The following is an 18,615-nucleotide window of genomic DNA, read 5'->3' as shown; positions in this document are numbered from 1 at the left end:
TCATTTTCTTACCAATACAAAGATTGCCATCATTACAAGTAGCATTTTCTACCCAAAAAAGTGGTTTTCATCCCCAGTAGAAATCGTTTTCTCTACAATTGGTCCCCTGTAGCAACATATGAAACACTGTTATTGGAATACCTCTTTCCCTCATAAAAGTAAGGACATTTCCAACATAAATACCGATTTCTGACAAATTTTAGAAGAATGGCACACAAATATCAGTACCTATCCCAGAAATAAAAAGTTCTCTCCTAAGAATCATTCTTTATCCTTGCAAAAACATGGTTTTCTCACCAAAATTATGCTTTTTATCCCTTTAAAATAGCGTTGTCTCCCAGAAATACTGGTTTTCATCCCCAGAAGAAGACATTTTCTCTACAAAATGAAGCTTTGTAGCAAAACAGGACACATTGCTTCCAGAATACCTTTTCTCTTCTACCAATTGAGGACATTACTAACAGAAACACCTTTTCTCCTCTGCAAAATAAGGACATTTCCAACAGATATATCCTTTTCTGACAGATTTTAGAAAAATTTCACAGGAATATCAATACTTAGACCAGAAATAAAAAGGTCTCTCTTAGGTATCACTCTTTACCCTTGCAAAAATATGCTTTTCTTACCCAAATAATGTTTTTCATCTCTACACACAGCATTTTCTAGACATAAGTGTGGTTTTCATCAGCAAAAGAAATCGATTTCTCTTCAAAATTAGCGTTTGTAGCCAAATATGACACATTGTTTCCAGAATAACTCTTTTCATCTAAAAAAGAATGACATTTCCAACAGAAATATCCATTTCTGACAGATTTTAGAAGTAGGTCACATGAATATCAATACTTATCCCAGAAATGAAAAGTACACTCTTAGGTATCACTCTTCATCCTTGCAAAACTATGGTTTTCTTCCCAAACTAATGCTTTTCATCCCTACAAATAGCAATTTCTCCCTAAATTACTGGTTTTCATCCCCAAAAGAAGACACATTCTCTTTAAAATGATGATTTGTAACAAATGATGACTCACTGATTCCAGAATATCTGTCTTCCCCTACAAAATAATGACATTAACATAAGAATTATCCATTTCAGACAAATTTCCGATGTATTTCACACTAATATCAAGACTTACACCAGAAAAAAATGTGTTCTCTCTTACGTATCACTCTTGAATCTTGCAAAAAATTCATTTTCTTACCAATACAAAGCTTGTCATCATTACAAGTAGCATTTTCTACCCAAAAAAGTGGTTATCATCCCCAGTAGAAATCGTTTTCTCTACAAATGGTCCCCTGTAGCAACATATGAAACACTGTTATTGGAATACCTCTTTCCCTCTTCAAAATAAGGACATTTCCAACAGAAATATCGATTTCTGACAAATTTTAGAAGAATGGCACACAAATATCAGTACCTATCCCAGAAATAAAAAGTTCTCTCCTTAGAATCATTCTTTATCCTTTCAAAAACATGGTTTTCTCACCAAAATTATGCTTTTTATCCCTTTAAAATAGCGTTGTCTCCCAGAAATACTGGTTTTCATCCCCAGAAGAAGACATTTTCTCTACAAAATGAAGCTTTGTAGCAAAATAGGACACATTGCTTCCAGAATACCTTTTCTCTTCTACCAATTGAGGACATTACTAACAGAAACACCTTTTCTCCTCTGCAAAATAAGGACATTTCCAACAGATATATCCTTTTCTGACAGATTTTAGAAAAATTTCACAGGAATATCAATACTTACACCAGAAATAAAAAGGTCTCTCTTAGGTATCACTATTTACCCTTGCAAAAATATGCTTTTCTTACCAAAATAATGTTTTTCATCTCTACAAACAGCATTTTCTAGACATAAAGGTGGTTTTCATCACCAAAAGAAATCGATTTCTCTTCAAAATTAGCGTTTGTAGCCAAATATGACACATTGTTTCCAGAATAACTCTTTTCATCTAAAAAAGAATGACATTTCCAACAGAAATATCCATTTCTGACTGATTTTAGAAGTAGGTCACATGAATATCAATACTTATCCCAGAAATGAAAAGTACACTCTTAGGTATCACTCTTCATCCTTGCAAAACTATGGTTTTCTTCCCAAACTAATGCTTTTCATCCCTACAAATAGCAATTTCTCCCTAAATTACTGGTTTTCATCCCCAAAAGAAGACACATTCTCTTTAAAATGATGCTTTGTAACAAATGATGACTCGCTGATTCCAGAATATCTGTCTTCCCCTACAAAATAATGACATTAACATAAGAATTATCCATTTCAGACAAATTTCCGATGTATTTCACACTAATATCAAGACTTACACCAGAAAAAAATGTGTTCTCTCTTAGGTATCACTCTTTAATCTTGCAAAAAATTCATTTTCTTGCCAATACAAAGCTTGCCATCATTACAAGTAGCATTTTCTACCCAAAAAAGTGGTTTTCATCCCCAGTAGAAATCGTTTTCTCTACAAATGGTCCCCTGCAGCAACATATGAAACACTTTTTGGAATACCTCTTTCCCTCTTCAAAGTAAGGACATTTCCAACAGAAATACCGATTTCTGACAAATTTTAGAAGAATGTCACACAAATATATCACCTATCCCAGAAATAAAAAGTTCTCTCCTAAGAATCATTCTTTATCCTTGCAAAAACATGGTTTTCTCACCAAAATTATGCTTTTTATCCCTTTAAAATAGCGTTGTCTCCCAGAAATACTGGTTTTCATCCCCAGAAGAAGACATTTTCTCTACAAAATGAAGCTTTGTAGCAAAATAGGACACATTGCTTCAAGAATACCTTTTCTCTTCTACCAATTGAGGACATTACTAACAGAAACACCTTTTCTCCTCTACAAAATAAGGACATTTCCAACAGATATATCCTTTTCTGACAGATTTTAGAAAAATTTCACAGGAATATCAATACTTAGACCAGAAATAAAAAGGTCTCTCTTAGGTATCACTCTTTACCCTTGCAAAAATATGCTTTTCTTACCCAAATAATGTTTTTCATCTCTACAAACAGCATTTTCTAGACATAAGGGTGGTTTTCATCACCAAAAGAAATCGATTTCTCTTCAAAATTAGCGTTTGTAGCCAAATATGACACATTGTTTCCAGAATAACACTTTTCATCTAAAAAAGAATGACATTTCCAACAGAAATATCCATTTCTGACAGATTTTAGAAGTAGGTCACATGAATATCAATACTTATCCCAGAAATGAAAAGTACACTCTTAGGTATCACTCTTCATCCTTGCAAAACTATGGTTTTCTTCCCAAACTAATGCTTTTCATCCCTACAAATAGCAATTTCTCCCTAAATTACTGGTTTTCATCCCCAAAAGAAGACACATTCTCTTTAAAATGATGCTTTGTAACAAATGATGACTCACTGATTCCAGAATATCTCTCTTCCCCTACAAAATAATGACATTAACATAAGAATTATCCATTTCAGACAAATTTCCGATGTATTTCACACTAATATCAAGACTTACACCAGAAAAAAATGTGTTCTCTCTTAGATATCACTCTTGAATCTTGCAAAAAATTTGTTTTCTTACCAATACAAAGCTTGTCATCATTACAAGTAGCATTTTCTACACAAATAATTGGTTTTCATCCCCAGTAGAAATCGTTTTCTCTACAAATGGTCTTCTGTAGCAACATATGAAACACTCTAATTGGAATACCTCTTTCCCTCTTCAAAATAAGGACATTTCCAACAGAAATATCGATTTCTGACAAATTTTAGAAGAATGGCACACAAATATCAGTACCTATTCCAGAAATAAAAAGTTCTCTCCTAAGAATCATTCTTTATCCTTGCAAAAACATGGTTTTCTCACCAAAATTATGATTTTTATCCCTTTAAAATAGCGTTGTCTCCCAGAAATACTGGTTTTCATCCCCAGAGGAAGACATTTTCTCTACAAAATGAAGCTTTGTAGCAAAATAGGACACATTGCTTCCAGAATACCTTTTCTCTTCTACCAATTGAGGACATTACTAACAGAAACACCTTTTCTCCTCTACAAAATAAGGACATTTCCAACAGATATATCCTTTTCTGACAGATTTTAGAAAAATTTCACAGGAATATCAATACTTAGACCAGAAATAAAAAGGTCTCTCTTAGGTATCACTCTTTACCCTTGCAAAAATATGCTTTTCTTACCAAAATACTGTTTTTCATCTCTACAAACAGCATTTTCTAGACATAAAGGTGGTTTTCATCAACAAAAGAAATCGATTTCTCTACAAAATTAGCGTTTGTAGCCAAATATGACACATTGTTTCCAGAATAACTCTTTTCATCTAAAAAAGAATGACATTTCCAACAGAAATATCCATTTCTGACAGATTTTAGAAGTAGGTCACATGAATATCAATACTTATCCCAGAAATGAAAAGTACACTCTTAGGTATCACTCTTAATCCTTGCAAAACTATGGTTTTCTTCCCAAACTAATGCTTTTCATCCCTACAAATAGCAATTTCTCCCTAAATTACTGGTTTTCATCCCCAAAAGAAGACACATTCTCTTTAAAATGATGCTTTGTAACAAATGATGACTCACTGATTCCAGAATATCTCTCTTCCCCTACAAAATAATGACATTAACATAAGAATTATCCATTTCAGACAAATTTCCGATGTATTTCACACTAATATCAAGACTTACACCAGAAAAAAATGTGTTCTCTCTTACGTATCACTCCTGAATCTTGCAAAAAATTCATTTTCTTACCAATACAAAGCTTGTCATCATTACAAGTAGCATTTTCTACCCAAAAAAATTGGTTTGGATCCCCAATAGAAATCGTTTTCTCTACAAATGGTCCCCTGTAGCAACATATGAAACACTGTTATTGGAATACCTCTTTCCCTCTTCAATATAAAAACATTTCCAACAGAAATACCGATTTCTGACAAATTTTAGAAGAATGGCACACAAATATCAGTACCTATTCCAGAAATAAAAAGTTCTCTCCTAAGAATCATTCTTTATCCTTGCAAAAACATGGTTTTCTCACCAAAATTATGATTTTTATCCCTTTAAAATAGCGTTGTCTCCCAGAAATACTGGTTTTCATCCCCAGAGGAAGACATTTTCTCTACAAAATGAAGCTTTGTAGCAAAATAGGACACATTGCTTCCAGAATACCTTTTCTCTTCTACCAATTGAGGACACTACTAACAGAAACACCTTTTCTCCTCTACAAAATAAGGACATTTCCAACAGATATATCCTTTTCTGACAGATTTTAGAAAAATTTCACAGGAATATCAATACTTATACCAGAAATAAAAAGGTCTCTCTTAGGTATCACTCTTTACCCTTGCAAAAATATGCTTTTCTTACCAAAATACTGTTTTTCATCTCTACAAACAGCATTTTCTAGACATAAGGGTGGTTTTCATCACCAAAAGAAATCGATTTCTCTTCAAAATTAGCGTTTGTAGCCAAATATGACACATTGTTTCCAGAATAACACTTTTCATCTAAAAAAGAATGACATTTCCAACAGAAATATCCATTTCTGACAGATTTTAGAAGTAGGTCACATGAATATCAATACTTATCCCAGAAATGAAAAGTACACTCTTAGGTATCACTCTTTATCCTTGCAAAACTATGGTTTTCTTCCCAAACTAATGCTTTTCATCCCTACAAATAGCAATTTCTCCCTAAATTACTGGTTTTCATCCCCAAAAGAAGACACATTCTCTTTAAAATGATGCTTTGTAACAAATTATGACTCACTGATTCCAGAATATCTCTCTTCCCCTACAAAATAATGACATTAACATAAGAATTATCCATTTCAGACAAATTTCCGATGTATTTCACACTAATATCAAGACTTACACCAGAAAAAAATGTGTTCTCTCTTAGGTATCACTCTTGAATCTTGCAAAAAATTTGTTTTCTTACCAATACAAAGCTTGTCATCATTACAAGTAGCATTTTCTACACAAATAATTGGTTTTCATCCCCAGTAGAAATCGTTTTCTCTACAAATGGTCTTCTGTAGCAACATATGAAACACTCTTATTGGAATACCTCTTTCCCTCTTCAAAATAAGGACATTTCCAACAGAAATATCGATTTCTGACAAATTTTAGAAGAATGGCACACAAATATCAGTACCTATTCCAGAAATAAAAAGTTCTCTCCTAAGAATCATTCTTTATCCTTGCAAAAACATGGTTTTCTCACCAAAATTATGATTTTTATCCCTTTAAAATAGCGTTGTCTCCCAGAAATACTGGTTTTCATCCCCAGAGGAAGACATTTTCTCTACAAAATGAAGCTTTGTAGCAAAATAGGACACATTGCTTCCAGAATACCTTTTCTCTTCTACCAATTGAGGACATTACTAACAGAAACACCTTTTCTCCTCTACAAAATAAGGACATTTCCAACAGATATATCCTTTTCTGACAGATTTTAGAAAAATTTCACAGGAATATCAATACTTATACCAGAAATAAAAAGGTCTCTCTTAGGTATCACTCTTTACCCTTGCAAAAATATGCTTTTCTTACCAAAATACTGTTTTTCATCTCTACAAACAGCATTTTCTAGACATAAAGGTGGTTTTCATCAACAAAAGAAATCGATTTCTCTACAAAATTAGCGTTTGTAGCCAAATATGACACATTGTTTCCAGAATAACTCTTTTCATCTAAAAAAGAATGACATTTCCAACAGAAATATCCATTTCTGACAGATTTTAGAAGTAGGTCACATGAATATCAAGACTTATCCCAGAAATGAAAAGTACACTCTTAGGTATCACTCTTCATCCTTGCAAAACTATGGTTTTCTTCCCAAACTAATGCTTTTCATCCCTACAAATAGCAATTTCTCCCTAAATTACTGGTTTTCATCCCCAAAAGAAGACATATTCTCTTTAAAATGATGCTTTGTAACAAATGATGACTCACTGATTCCAGAATATCTCTCTTCCCCTACAAAATAATGACATTAACATAAGAATTATCCATTTCAGACAAATTTCCGATGTATTTCACACTAATATCAAGACTTACACCAGAAAAAAATGTGTTCTCTCTTAGGTATCACTCTTGAATCTTGCAAAAAATTTGTTTTCTTACCAATACAAAGCTTGTCATCATTACAAGTAGCATTTTCTACACAAATAATTGGTTTTCATCCCCAGTAGAAATCGTTTTCTCTACAAATGGTCTTCTGTAGCAACATATGAAACACTCTTATTGGAATACCTCTTTCCCTCTTCAAAATAAGGACATTTCCAACAGAAATATCGATTTCTGACAAATTTTAGAAGAATGGCACACAAATATCAGTACCTATTCCAGAAATAAAAAGTTCTCTCCTAAGAATCATTCTTTATCCTTGCAAAAACATGGTTTTCTCACCAAAATTATGATTTTTATCCCTTTAAAATAGCGTTGTCTCCCAGAAATACTGGTTTTCATCCCCAGAGGAAGACATTTTCTCTACAAAATGAAGCTTTGTAGCAAAATAGGACACATTGCTTCCAGAATACCTTTTCTCTTCTACCAATTGAGGACATTACTAACAGAAACACCTTTTCTCCTCTACAAAATAAGGACATTTCCAACAGATATATCCTTTTCTGACAGATTTTAGAAAAATTTCACAGGAATATCAATACTTATACCAGAAATAAAAAGGTCTCTCTTAGGTATCACTCTTTACCCTTGCAAAAATATGCTTTTCTTACCAAAATACTGTTTTTCATCTCTACAAACAGCATTTTCTAGACATAAAGGTGGTTTTCATCAACAAAAGAAATCGATTTCTCTACAAAATTAGCGTTTGTAGCCAAATATGACACATTGTTTCCAGAATAACTCTTTTCATCTAAAAAAGAATGACATTTCCAACAGAAATATCCATTTCTGACAGATTTTAGAAGTAGGTCACATGAATATCAAGACTTATCCCAGAAATTAAAAGTACACTCTTAGGTATCACTCTTCATCCTTGCAAAACTATGGTTTTCTTCCCAAACTAATGCTTTTCATCCCTACAAATAGCAATTTCTCCCTAAATTACTGGTTTTCATCCCCAAAAGAAGACACATTCTCTTTAAAATGATGCTTTGTAACAAATGATGACTCACTGATTCCAGAATATCTCTCTTCCCCTACAAAATAATGACATTAACATAAGAATTATCCATTTCAGACAAATTTCCGATGTATTTCACACTAATATCAAGACTTACACCAGAAAAAAATGTGTTCTCTCTTACGTATCACTCCTGAATCTTGCAAAAAATTCATTTTCTTACCAATACAAAGCTTGTCATCATTACAAGTAGCATTTTCTACCCAAAAAAATTGGTTTGGATCCCCAATAGAAATCGTTTTCTCTACAAATGGTCCCCTGTAGCAACATATGAAACACTGTTATTGGAATACCTCTTTCCCTCTTCAATATAAAAACATTTCCAACAGAAATACCGATTTCTGACAAATTTTAGAAGAATGGCACACAAATATCAGTACCTATCCCAGAAATAAAAAGTTCTCTCCTAAGAATCATTCTTTATCCTTGCAAAAACATGGTTTTCTCACCAAAATTATGCTTTTTATCCCTTTAAAATAGCGCTGTTTCCCAGAAATACTGGTTTTCATCCCCAGAAGAAGACATTTTCTCTACAAAATGAAGCTTTGTAGCAAAATAGGACACATTGCTTCCAGAATACCTTTTCTCTTCTACCAATTGAGGACATTACTAACAGAAACACCTTTTCTCCTCTACAAAATAAGGACATTTCCAACAGATATATCCTTTTCTGACAGATTTTAGAAAAATTTCACAGGAATATCAATACTTATACCAGAAATAAAAAGGTCTCTCTTAGGTATCACTCTTTACCCTTGCAAAAATATGCTTTTCTTACCAAAATAATGTTTTTCATTTCTACAAACAGCATTTTCTAGTCATAAATGTGGTTTTCATCAGCAAAAGAAATCGATTTCTCTTCAAAATTAGCGTTTGTAGCCAAATATGACACATTGTTTCCAGAATAACTCTTTTCATCTAAAAAAGAATGACATTTCCAACAGAAATATCCATTTCTGACAGATTTTAGAAGTAGGTCACATGAATATCAATACTTATCCCAGAAATGAAAAGTACACTCTTAGGTATCACTCTTCATCCTTGCAAAACTATGGTTTTCTTCCCAAACTAATGCTTTTCATCCCTACAAATAGCAATTTCTCCCTAAATTACTGGTTTTCATCCCCAAAAGAAGACACATTCTCTTTAAAATGATGCTTTGTAACAAATTATGACTCACTGATTCCAGAATATCTCTCTTCCCCTACAAAATAATGACATTAACATAAGAATTATCCATTTCAGACAAATTTCCGATGTATTTCACACTAATATCAAGACTTACACCAGAAAAAAATGTGTTCTCTCTTAGGTATCACTCTTGAATCTTGCAAAAAATTTGTTTTCTTACCAATACAAAGCTTGTCATCATTACAAGTAGCATTTTCTACACAAATAATTGGTTTTCATCCCCAGTAGAAATCGTTTTCTCTACAAATGGTCTTCTGTAGCAACATATGAAACACTCTTATTGGAATACCTCTTTCCCTCTTCAAAATAAGGACATTTCCAACAGAAATATCGATTTCTGACAAATTTTAGAAGAATGGCACACAAATATCAGTACCTATTCCAGAAATAAAAAGTTCTCTCCTAAGAATCATTATTTATCCTTGAAAAAACATGGTTTTCTCACCAAAATTATGATTTTTATCCCTTTAAAATAGCGTTGTCTCCCAGAAATACTGGTTTTCATCCCCAGAAGAAGACATTTTCTCTACAAAATGAAGCTTTGTAGCAAAATAGGACACATTGCTTCCAGAATACCTTTTCTCTTCTACCAATTGAGGACATTACTAACAGAAACACCTTTTCTCCTCTACAAAATAAGGACATTTCCAACAGATATATCCTTTTCTGACAGATTTTAGAAAAATTTCACAGGAATATCAATACTTATACCAGAAATAAAAAGGTCTCTCTTAGGTATCACTCTTTACCCTTGCAAAAATATGCTTTTCTTACCAAAATACTGTTTTTCATCTCTACAAACAGCATTTTCTAGACATAAAGGTGGTTTTCATCAACAAAAGAAATCGATTTCTCTACAAAATTAGCGTTTGTAGCCAAATATGACACATTGTTTCCAGAATAACTCTTTTCATCTAAAAAAGAATGACATTTCCAACAGAAATATCCATTTCTGACTGATTTTAGAAGTAGGTCACATGAATATCAATACTTATCCCAGAAATGAAAAGTACACTCTTAGGTATCACTCTTCATCCTTGCAAAACTATGGTTTTCTTCCCAAACTAATGCTTTTCATCCCTACAAATAGCAATTTCTCCCTAAATTACTGGTTTTCATCCCCAAAAGAAGACACATTCTCTTTAAAATGATGCTTTGTAACAAATGATGACTCACTGATTCCAGAATATCTCTCTTCCCCTACAAAATAATGACATTAACATAAGAATTATCCATTTCAGACAAATTTCCGATGTATTTCACACTAATATCAAGACTTACACCAGAAAAAAATGTGTTCTCTCTTACGTATCACTCCTGAATCTTGCAAAAAATTCATTTTCTTACCAATACAAAGCTTGTCATCATTACAAGTAGCATTTTCTACCCAAAAAAATTGGTTTGCATCCCCAATAGAAATCGTTTTCTCTACAAATGGTCCCCTGTAGCAACATATGAAACACTGTTATTGGAATACCTCTTTCCCTCTTCAATATAAGGACATTTCCAACAGAAATATCGATTTCTGACAAATTTTAGAAGAATGGCACACAAATATCAGTACCTATCCCAGAAATAAAAAGTTCTCTCCTAAGAATCATTCTTTATCCTTGCAAAAACATGGTTTTCTCACCAAAATTATGCTTTTTATCCCTTTAAAATAGCGCTGTTTCCCAGAAATACTGGTTTTCATCCCCAGAAGAAGACATTTTCTCTACAAAATGAAGCTTTGTAGCAAAATAGGACACATTGCTTCCAGAATACCTTTTCTCTTCTACCAATTGAGGACATTACTAACAGAAACACCTTTTCTCCTCTACAAAATAAGGACATTTCCAACAGATATATCCTTTTCTGACAGATTTTAGAAAAATTTCATAGGAATATCAATACTTATACCAGAAATAAAAAGGTCTCTCTTAAGTATCACTCTTTACCCTTGCAAAAATATGCTTTTCTTACCAAAATACTGTTTTTCATCTCTACAAACAGCATTTTCTAGACATAAAGGTGGTTTTCATCAACAAAAGAAATCGATTTCTCTTCAAAATTAGCGTTTGTAGCCAAATATGACACATTGTTTCCAGAATAACTCTTTTCATCTAAAAAAGAATGACATTTCCAACAGAAATATCCATTTCTGACAGAATTTAGAAGTAGGTCACATGAATATCAATACTTATCCCAGAAATGAAAAGTACACTCTTAGGTATCACTCTTCATCCTTGCAAAACTATGGTTTTCTTCCCAAACTAATGCTTTTCATCCCTACAAATAGCAATTTCTCCCTAAATTACTGGTTTTCATCCCCAAAAGAAGACACATTCTCTTTAAAATGATGCTTTGTAACAAATGATGACTCACTGATTCCAGAATATCTCTCTTCCCCTACAAAATAATGACATTAACATAAGAATTATCCATTTCAGACAAATTTCCGATGTATTTCACACTAATATCAAGACTTACACCAGAAAAAAATGTGTTCTCTCTTACGTATCACTCCTGAATCTTGCAAAAAATTCATTTTCTTACCAATACAAAGCTTGTCATCATTACAAGTAGCATTTTCTACCCAAAAAAATTGGTTTGCATCCCCAATAGAAATCGTTTTCTCTACAAATGGTCCCCTGTAGCAACATATGAAACACTGTTATTGGAATACCTCTTTCCCTCTTCAATATAAAAACATTTCCAACAGAAATATCGATTTCTGACAAATTTTAGAAGAATGGCACACAAATATCAGTACCTATCCCAGAAATAAAAAGTTCTCTCCTAAGAATCATTCTTTATCCTTGCAAAAACATGGTTTTCTCACCAAAATTATGCTTTTTATCCCTTTAAAATAGCGCTGTTTCCCAGAAATACTGGTTTTCATCCCCAGAAGAAGATATTTTCTCTACAAAATGAAGCTTTGTAGCAAAATAGGACACATTGCTTCCAGAATACCTTTTCTCTTCTACCAATTGAGGACATTACTAACAGAAACACCTTTTCTCCTCTACAAAATAAGGACATTTCCAACAGATATATCCTTTTCTGACAGATTTTAGAAAAATTTCATAGGAATATCAATACTTATATGATGTATTAGGCGGCACGAACTCACGGGATGTAACGCGATAGGCCTCCCTGTGCTCGGTAATGTATATGTATGAGGCTGAAATTGGAGCCCTATATAAGGGTCTCACACGGTTCATTAAACGCCATTTTACAGCTCACCATATTGGTGTGATCAGCGTGTAACTTGGTCATGGGGCCGTCAGATGCACATTCTCAATGATGGACGTAGTTCTTTAGGTTACCTTACACAAGGCAACAATTGGTGCCCCGTGTGAGGACGTCCTGAGAGTGAGTGTGCGACGGCTAACCGCGAGACGGACGCGAATCCTACGGTTAGATCCCGTGGAAGCGCCGGAGGGGCGATATATTGACTGCAGCTACTGATTATCCTGCGGTAAGACCGTGGAAGACCGTGGGACTTTGGGCCCGGGTATATATACAAAGGGTGCGAGGACGTACGGTGTCGAGCACCAGAAAAAACATGGATTCCGTCACAAAGGTACTATTACGGGTTTGTAAAACCCACTGCGGTAGGAATGCTCCTTCTAAGAAGGAGATTGTTGCCGTTATTACTTTTTTGCAGGAAGCGGAGCTTTCACCCTCCCCTTGTAATTTGCTCGATTCGGAGCGGTGGGAATCTTTCACCGCTGCCCTGCTCCTAAGAGCAACAAACGATTATAAGGCGGAGGAGTTAAAAACCTGGGTTTTGGTCCTGGGTGCGCTTAAAGCGGCTAAGGAGGAGAAAAAGATCCAGGCAGTCGCGAATGGGGTTTTTGGGGTGGGTTCCGGGACGTCTGGGGTCCCGGAGGGTGCGGAGGAACCGCTCCCTTGCGGCGACTCCGTACCCAAGATGGCGCCGACCACGCCGGCCGTTTTCACAATGGCCATGGCGGCGCCCGAAACAACTCCGGAAGGGATGGCGGAAGTTGCCTCATCTGGGGAGGCGCCGCCATATTATCCCCGCCTATACCCCTGTTTGCAGAGCTTTCGTTCACCTGAGGGGGGTGGGTCCTGTCCGAGGGAGGGAGAGTCATGGGGGGAGGCGCGCCGTGGAGGCGTTAAGCCACCCCTAGACCCGTCCCCGGAGGAGGGACCTCATTCCCCGAAAGGGGAGGAACGAAAGGTACTGCCTGCCCCTACCCCTTTGGTTTCGCCTCCCGAGGAGGGGGAGGAGAAAGGGGAGGAACAAAAGGTACTGTCTGCCTTCACCCCGTCGGTTTCGTCTCCCGCAAAGGGGGAGGAGAAAGGGGAGGAACGGAAGGAATTGCCTGTCCCCACCCAGTCGGTCGTGGTTCCCCGGAGGAGGGGGGAGAAGTGGGAGGAGCGAGAGATATCGCGTAAGCCCACTGATTGGACTGACATTTGCGATACAATGCGAGAGGTGGGGCTCAAGGAGCGGGACTGGGCAGTGTTCCCAATTGTAGTCAAACAGGAGGGACCGGTTTGGGTACCTTTGGAAGCAAAAGCAGTTGCTCGGTTTATAGAGGCGATTGACAAAAAGGGATTGAGATCCCCGATGACAATGAGTGCCTTTGAGGCTCTCGTAGCCCCAGGTCCCCTACTCCCATATGATATTGAAAGCCTTATGAGAGTAGCCCTCGAACCAGTACAGTTTACTGTGTGGAAGGAGGAGTGGATAATACAACTCAAAGCTGTTTTAGCACAGGCTGCGCGCGATCCACAGCATCCAGCAAATGGGAAGGAGGGAGATCCAAAAACTGATTTAATGAGGCTTTCAGGTTCATCTGCGGATTTGGCTGGATCTGCAGAGAGGCAGCTTAGGGACCTCCGCCCAGGAGAGCTGCTTGCCACCACGGGGGCAGCTACCTCTGCTTTTATACACTTTATAAGAAAAGCAGAGCCTGTAGCCCCGTGGTCAGAGATTATGCAGGGTCCCTCAGAGTCATTCTCTGAGTTTGCCAATCGATTGATACGGGCAGTATAAGGATCGGAACTGCCTAAGGAAGCGCTGACTTCTGTTATAAAGGATTCTTTTCAGGCATGGTTGATGGGAACCCGCCAGCCGCAACCGCGAAGTGACTCTTCAGAAAAAGGAAAAAGAACAGATAAAGAACTGCTGCTAGTACCAACGAGAAGGACATCTGTTGTATCACTTGCTGTGTGTCTTTGTGTAATTGCATTCATTACCGGGGGAGAGGGTACTCACTTAACATCACAACCAGAAAATATTTGGGTTACATGGTCTAATCGAACTGGGCAGAAAGATTTCTGCCTTAGCCTGCAGTCAGCCACATCACCGTTTAGAACATGCCTTATAGGTGTACCCAGGTGGGACCCAAAGGAGTTTAACGGATATGTGCATAAGAACAACTGCAAGAGAGATGCAGTGGACAAAGTTTTCTTTATGAAAGCATTTGAGTCTAAATTCACTGACTGGGCCAGAATGTCTGCATGTTTTATTAGATCCTTGAACACCTCCTTGCCCTGGGATCCACCAGAGTTGCAGCTTCTTGGATCCCAATCGGTTGGTAACGTAACATGGAATAAGAACTCTCAAAAGTGGGAACGCCCGGTTAGATGTTTGTATTTTTCGGGTTTTAGGACACCGGGTCAACTGTCCAATCGCAGGGTATGGGAAGGCCTACTCGGGAATGGGGCACCATTCTCGGGAACAACTGGGTCGGAACCCTTTACTTTACTTAACCCCATTCAATTTGACATATATAGCTTGTCAGGGGCATATTGTGGTTTCTCAGCTGAAAGGGTGGAGGGATTCTCCCATCCCTGCTCCGGGGATGGCTCCAAGAATGGATTTGCAGACCAATGCATAAAGCAGGGTGGGAGGTGGCTCTCTTACAATCAGAAGTATGTGGTACGTCATCCTAACGGGTCCACCTATAATCTCTCATGCTACTGGGGCCCTGACGATCTGGCATGTTCTGGTTGTTGTTCTCGAAAAGAACCTTTAGCTGGGGAAGGAATAAACTGCAATGGTACAGCCAAGGCCCTTCCTAAGGACATATTTTTGATATGTGGGGATAGAGCTTGGCAAGGGATACCAAAGAATCCAGTTGGGGGGCCGTGTTATTTGGGAAAGCTGACCTTGTTGGCTCCCAGTCACACTGCAATGATAAGTGTTATGAAAAAGATCAATCGAGCTCGACGCCAGAAAAGGTCAATAAAAACATTGGACCAGGATTGTAGTGATGAGGTTCAGCTGTGGGGTCCCACAGCTAGAATCTTTGCATCCGTCTTAGCTCCGGGAGTAGCTTCAGCCCAGGCCCTAAGAGAAATTGAGAGATTGGCATGCTGGTCCGTGAAGCAAGCTAATGTCACCACAGCAGTCCTGTCGGAACTCCTGATGGACGTTAACAACATCAGACACGCTGTTCTTCAAAATAGAGCTGCAATTGACTTTCTGCTGCTTGCTCAAGGGCACGGGTGCAAGGACTTTGAAGGGATGTGTTGTTTCAATCTGAGCGACCACAGCGATTCGATACATAGGAAGTTGGAATGGATGCAAGAACACACGAAGAAGATCGCAATAGATGATGCATTCGGAAGCTGGTTGGAGGGACTGTTTGGTAATCTGGGCCCATGGCTTAAGCAGTTTCTCAAAGTATTAATCATAGGTATTTTATTCTTTTTAGCTTTAATGATTTGCTTACCTTGTTTGTTTCAATGTGTCCAGGGTTGTTTACAGCGTATGATAGAAAGAATGTTTAACGAAAAAATGGAGTACTAACGGGTATATGATAAACTTTGAGAAGAAGGAACTGTATAAACCCAAGATGCCTTGGATATAATCATTAGAAAACTACTGATGTTATTAGATATTGCACTACCTACCTCTGTAGCTTGTCTACCTCACTTTTTAGATAACTTATTAAGTTTAAATTATAGAGACTAACATTTTTATATTAGGATTAAGGATTAGCGTTCGGGATGTAACGGGGCATACTTTATCGAGCATGGAGAGGGGGAAATGATGTATTAGGCGGCACGAACTCACGGGATGTAACGCGATAGGCCTCCCTGTGCTCGGTAATGTATATGTATGATGCTGAAATTGGAGCCCTATATAAGGGTCTCACACGGTTCATTAAACGCCATTTTACAGCTCACCATATTGGTGTGATCAGCGTGTAACTTGGTCATGGGGCCGTCAGATGCACATTCTCAATGATGGACGTAGTTCTTTAGGTTACCTTACACAAGGCAACACTTATACAAGAAATAAAAAGGTCTCTCTTAGGTATCACTCTTTACCCTTGCAAAAATATGCTTTTCTTACCAAAATAATGTTTTTCATTTCTACAAACAGCATTTTCTAGTCATAAATGTGGTTTTCATCAGCAAAAGAAATCGATTTCTCTTCAAAATTAGCGTTTGTAGCCAAATATGACACATTGTTTCCAGAATAACTCTTTTCATCTAAAAAAGAATGACATTTCCAACAGAAATATCCATTTCTGACAGATTTTAGAAGTAGGTCACATGAATATCAATACTTATCCCAGAAATGAAAAGTACACTCTTAGGGTACACTCTTAGGTATCACTCTTCATCCTTGCAAAACTATGGTTTTCTTCCCAAACTAATGCTTTTCATCCCTACAAATAGCAATTTCTCCCTAAATTACTGGTTTTCATCCCCAAAAGAAGACACATTCTCTTTAAAGTGATGCTTTGTAACAAATGATGACTCACTGATTCCAGAATATCTCTCTTCCCCTACAAAATAATGACATTAACATAAGAATTATCCATTTCAGACAAATTTCCGATGTATTTCACACTAATATCAAGACTTACACCAGAAAAAAATGTGTTCTCTCTTAGGTATCACTCTTGAATCTTGCAAAAAATTCATTATCTTACCAATACAAAGCTTGTCATCATTACAAGTAGCATTTTCTACCCAAAAAAGTGGTTTTCATCCCCAGTAGAAATCGTTTTCTCTACAAATGGTCCCCTGTAGCAACATATGAAACACTGTTATTGGAATACCTCTTTCCCTCTTCAAAATAAGGACATTTCCAACAGAAATATCGATTTCTGACAAATTTTAGAAGAATGGCACACAAATATCAGTACCTATCCCAGAAATAAAAAGTTCTCTCCTAAGAATCATTCTTTATCCTTGCAAAAACATGGTTTTCTCACCAAAATTATGCTTTTTATCCCTTTAAAATAGCGCTGTTTCCCAGAAATACTGGTTTTCATCCCCAGAAGAAGACATTTTCTCTACAAAATGAAGCTTTGTAGCAAAATAGGACACATTGCTTCCAGAATACCTTTTCTCTTCTACCAATTGAGGACATTACTAACAGAAACACCTTTTCTCCTCTACAAAATAAGGACATTTCCAACAGATATATCCTTTTCTGACAGATTTTAGAAAAATTTCACAGGAATATCAATACTTATACCAGAAATAAAAAGGTCTCTCTTAGGTATCACTCCGTACCCTTGCAAAAATATGCTTTTCTTATCCAAATAATGTTTTTCATTTCTACAAACAGCATTTTCTAGACATAAAGGTGGTTTTCATCACCAAAAGAAATCGATTTCTCTTCAAAATTAGCGTTTGTAGCCAAATATGACACATTGTTTCCAGAATAACTCTTTTCATCTAAAAAAGAATGACATTTCCAACAGAAATATCCATTTCTGACAGATTTTAGAAGTAGGTCACATGAATATCAATACTTATCCCAGAAATGAAAAGTACACTCTTAGGTATCACTCTTCATCCTTGCAAAACTATGGTTTTCTTCCCAAACTAATGCTTTTCATCCCTACAAATAGCAATTTCTCCCTAAATTACTGGTTTTCATCCCCAAAAGAAGACACATTCTCTTTAAAATGATGCTTTGTAACAAATGATGACTCACTGATTCCAGAATATCTCTCTTCCCCTACAAAATAATGACATTAACATAAGAATTATCCATTTCAGACAAATTTCCGATGTATTTCACACTAATATCAAGACTTACACCAGAAAAAAAATGTGTTCTCTCTTAGGTATCACTCTTGAATCTTGCAAAAAATTTATTTTCTTACCAATACAAAGCTTGTCATCATTACAAGCAACATTTTCTACCCAAAAAAGTGGTTTTCATCCCCAATAGAAATCGTTTTCTCTATAAATTGTCCCCTGTAGAAACAATATGAAACACTGTTATTGGAATACCTCTTTCCCTCTTCAAAATAAGGACATTTCCAACAGAAATATT

At 36.4% G+C, this 18,615-nt stretch overlaps 1 protein-coding gene across 1 annotated transcript; it reads left to right on the top strand.

The window, feature by feature from the left end:
- Positions 1 to 14,394: 14,394 nt before the first annotated feature.
- On the top strand, positions 14,395 to 16,501 carry LOC146762398 (uncharacterized). Its single transcript, XM_085539274.1, has one exon. It carries the CDS (start codon positions 14,422 to 14,424, stop codon positions 16,117 to 16,119), a length of 1,698 nt encoding a protein of 565 aa, XP_085395400.1. The 5' UTR covers positions 14,395 to 14,421; the 3' UTR covers positions 16,120 to 16,501.
- Positions 16,502 to 18,615: the final 2,114 nt, after the last annotated feature.

This window comes from Coturnix japonica, chromosome 1 (assembly GCF_054131305.1).
Source record: "Coturnix japonica strain WE chromosome 1, WE-NBRP24, whole genome shotgun sequence".
NCBI lineage: Eukaryota > Metazoa > Chordata > Aves > Galliformes > Phasianidae > Coturnix > Coturnix japonica.
This window is presented reverse-complemented; position numbering and strand designations above follow the sequence as displayed.

What these genes read in the sequence shown, in the direction of transcription:
- LOC146762398 (XM_085539274.1), top strand. Translation starts at nt 14,422, where the DNA reads ATGGGAACCCGCCAGCCGCAACCGCGAAGTGACTCTTCAGAAAAAGGA.